Source organism: Humulus lupulus, chromosome 5 (genome assembly GCF_963169125.1).
Source record: "Humulus lupulus chromosome 5, drHumLupu1.1, whole genome shotgun sequence".
Lineage (NCBI taxonomy): Eukaryota > Viridiplantae > Streptophyta > Magnoliopsida > Rosales > Cannabaceae > Humulus > Humulus lupulus.
In genome coordinates, this window is record NC_084797.1 from 69,863,763 (window position 1) to 69,866,798 (window position 3,036).

Here is a 3,036-nt window from a genome sequence, read left to right on the forward strand (position 1 = left end):
GTCGCTCCAATCCAATAGAAGCGGAGAACGTTTGATCAGACTAGGGCAGAAGCCCTGAAGAAGGAGGTGGACAAACTGCTTGTGAATAGTTTCATCCGAAATGAACAATATCCCAAGTGGGTGTCCAACCCGGTTCTCGTGCCTAAGCCAAACGGAACTTGGAGGACTTGCATAGACTTCTCCGACCTAAATAAGGCCTGCCCTAAGAATAATTTCCCACTACCTAAGATCGATCAGATGGTCGATGCCACCTCCGAGTATGAGCTTTTGTCCTTCATGGATGCGTACTCGGGGTATAACTAGATCTCCATGCATGTCGCAGACAAAGAACACACCAGCTTCCGAACAGACAAGGGAGTTTACTGCTATAAGGTGATGCCCTTCGGGCTAAAGAATACCAGGGAAACCTACCAAAGGCTCGTGCACCGGATGTTCAAGGAGCAGTTGGGGCAGAATATGGAGGTGTATGTGGATGACATGCTGGTGAAGTCTTGAACGACCCCCGACCACTGGAGGGACCTCACGGAGGTGTTCTCAGTGCTCCACAAGTTTGGGATGAAGTTGAATCCCCAGAAGTGCACATTTGGCGTTGCTTCGGGAAAATTCATGGGCTTCATTGTCAGCGCTTGGGGAATAAAGGAAAACCCCAAAAAGATTAAAGCACTAATCGACATGCCACCCCCCGAAAGCATAAGGATGTCCAGAGCCTCACTAGAAGGATCGCTGCACTTAGCCATTTTGTCTCCAAGGCTATGGACAAGTGCATCCTGTTCTTTAACATCCTCCAAGTTATAGAGGTTTGAATGGACAAGGGAATGTGAGTAGGCATTCCAGCAACTGAAGGCTCATATGGCACACCCTCCTATCCTGTCAAAACCCATGGAAAAGGAACCCCTGTTACTCTACATGGCTATATTTGAGAATGCCATCAGCGTCGCCTTAGTCCGCGAGGAGGGTTGTGTCCAGCACCCCGTGTACTATGTGAGCAAAAGGCTCCTCAGAGCAGAAAGTAGGTACTTGCTCATGGAGAATTTGACCTTCTGCCTGATGGTAGCATCTCAGAAGTTAAGGCCCTACTTCCAGGCGCATCCCATTAAGGTCCTCACGAACCACCCCTTGCGGCAGGTCCTCCAAAAGTCGGAGTCATCTAGGAGACTTCTGAATTGGATTGTCAAACTTAGCCAGTTTGACATTGCTCACTTCTCGAGGACGGCCATAAAGGGGCAAGCACTGGAAAATTTCATCGCCGAGTGCACAGGAAATCATGAGGAATCTATGTACGCCCCAGTAGAAGGGCCCACGTGAAATCTGTATGTTGATGGGTCGTCGAATGAAAATGGGGTCGAGGCAGGTCTCATTTTAGTATCCCCTGAAAAGCACAGGGTGCACAACACCCTAAGATTTGGGTTCGACGCCTCCAACAATGAAGTAGAGTATGAGGCGTTGATTGTTAGTCTTCGAGTTGCGCTTGAGCTTAAGGCTGAGGGCCTCAAGATTTTCAGTGTCTCACAGCTGGTAGTTAATCAGGTACTCGGGGAGTACCAGGCTCGAGGAACGAAAATGGCTGCTTACCTAGCGAAGGCCAAAGAGATGCTACATGGCTTCAAGAAGTTCACAATTCGACATGTGTCGCGGGAACAGAACTCGAATGCTGATGCCTTGGCCAAGCTCGCAACCACCAAGGACGCCGAATTGATCAGTGTAGTCCCCATCGACTACTTGTCTTCTTTGAGTATCTCGACGTTCGAGGAGGTGGAGGCGATACAGCCCCAGGACGGGTGGATGGAGCCCATAATTAAATATCTCATCTCAGGGGATTTGCTGTAGGATAAGAAAGTACCTCAGAAGCTACTTTACCAGGCGCCTTGCTATATTATCATGGATGACAAGTTTTATAGGCAGGGATACTCATTGCCTCTGTTACGGTGTGTGTACAAGCAAGAAGCCAACATGATACTTCGAGAAGTGCATGAGGGCTTTTGCGAGGACAATGCCAGGGGACAGAGCCTTGCTAAGAAAATCTTGAGGCAGGGATACTTCTTGTCCAACATGAACAGAGACGCAATGGACTATGTTAAGAAGTGTGACAAGTGCCAACGTTTCGCCAACATACCTCGAGCTCCTCCGAATGAGCTCACTCAGATGACAAGACCTTCGCCCTTCGCGGTCTGGGGCATCTACCTTATCGGGTCACTGCCCAAGAGAAAATGAGGAGTGGAGTATGCGATAGTGATGGTCGACTACTTCATGAAGTGGGTCAAGGCTGAGCCACTCACTACTATCACGTCCAAAAAGGCTCTAGATTTTGTCATCAAGAACATTGTTTGCCGCTACGGGCTCCCGAGGAAGAAAGTCTCTAACAATGGTCTGCAGTTAGATAGCGAGGTGTTCACAAATTTCTGCCAGAGACACAGAGTCATGAAAATCTTTTCTTTTATCACCCACCCGCATGTCAACGGGTAGGTGGAGGCAGTCAACAAGACGCTCAAGGCCACCTTAAAGAAAAGGCTTGAACAGGCGAAAGATGCTTGACCTGAGGAGCTGCCTAGGGAATTGTTGAGCTACCGCACCACTGCCAGGACCTCCACCAACCACTCACCAATTTTCAATGGCCTACGGGTACGAAACCATGCTCCCTATTGAAGCAGCAATCTCCACGCAGCGACGGGATATGTATGACCCAACTGCAAACCATGCTTTACTGCGGGAATCCCTAAACCTCATGGAGGAGCTCCATGAAGCTTCTCAGCTTTGAGTAGCGTCCTACTAGCAGAATAGCCCATGTATTTCAACTCTAAAGTGAAGGATAGAAAGTTTGGGGTCGAAGATCTAGTGTTGCAAAGAGTATTCTTAGCCACTCGGGATCCTGATGCAAGAGTGTTATGACCTAACTGGGAGGGCCCGTACCAAGTCGAGAGCATTGTATGTCTGGGACAAACAAATTGGCTAGAATAAATGGGGAATTGATACCCCATGTCTGGAATGCTGAGCATTTTCTCTAGTATTACTAGTAATATGAGCAGTGAACCTTGTTAA

At 48.6% G+C, this 3,036-nt stretch overlaps 1 protein-coding gene across 1 annotated transcript; it reads left to right on the forward strand.

The window, feature by feature from the left end:
- The first annotated feature begins 849 nt into the window (after positions 1-849).
- On the forward strand, positions 850-2,211 carry LOC133779214 (uncharacterized). Its single transcript, XM_062219202.1, has 3 exons — positions 850-1,277; positions 1,383-1,527; positions 1,828-2,211. Exons 1-3 carry the CDS (start codon positions 850-852, stop codon positions 2,209-2,211), a joined length of 957 nt encoding a protein of 318 aa, XP_062075186.1.
- Positions 2,212-3,036: the final 825 nt, after the last annotated feature.

Bases quoted from the DNA above. Each gene is read 5' to 3' on its own strand.
- LOC133779214 (XM_062219202.1), top strand. From the start codon at position 850: ATGGCACACCCTCCTATCCTGTCAAAACCCATGGAAAAGGAACCCCTG. The intron at 1,278-1,382 runs GTACGCCCCAGT...TGAAAAGCACAG, and splicing joins GGAAATCATGAGGAATCTAT to GGTGCACAACACCCTAAGAT. The intron at 1,528-1,827 runs GTACTCGGGGAG...GATTTGCTGTAG, and splicing joins CACAGCTGGTAGTTAATCAG to GATAAGAAAGTACCTCAGAA.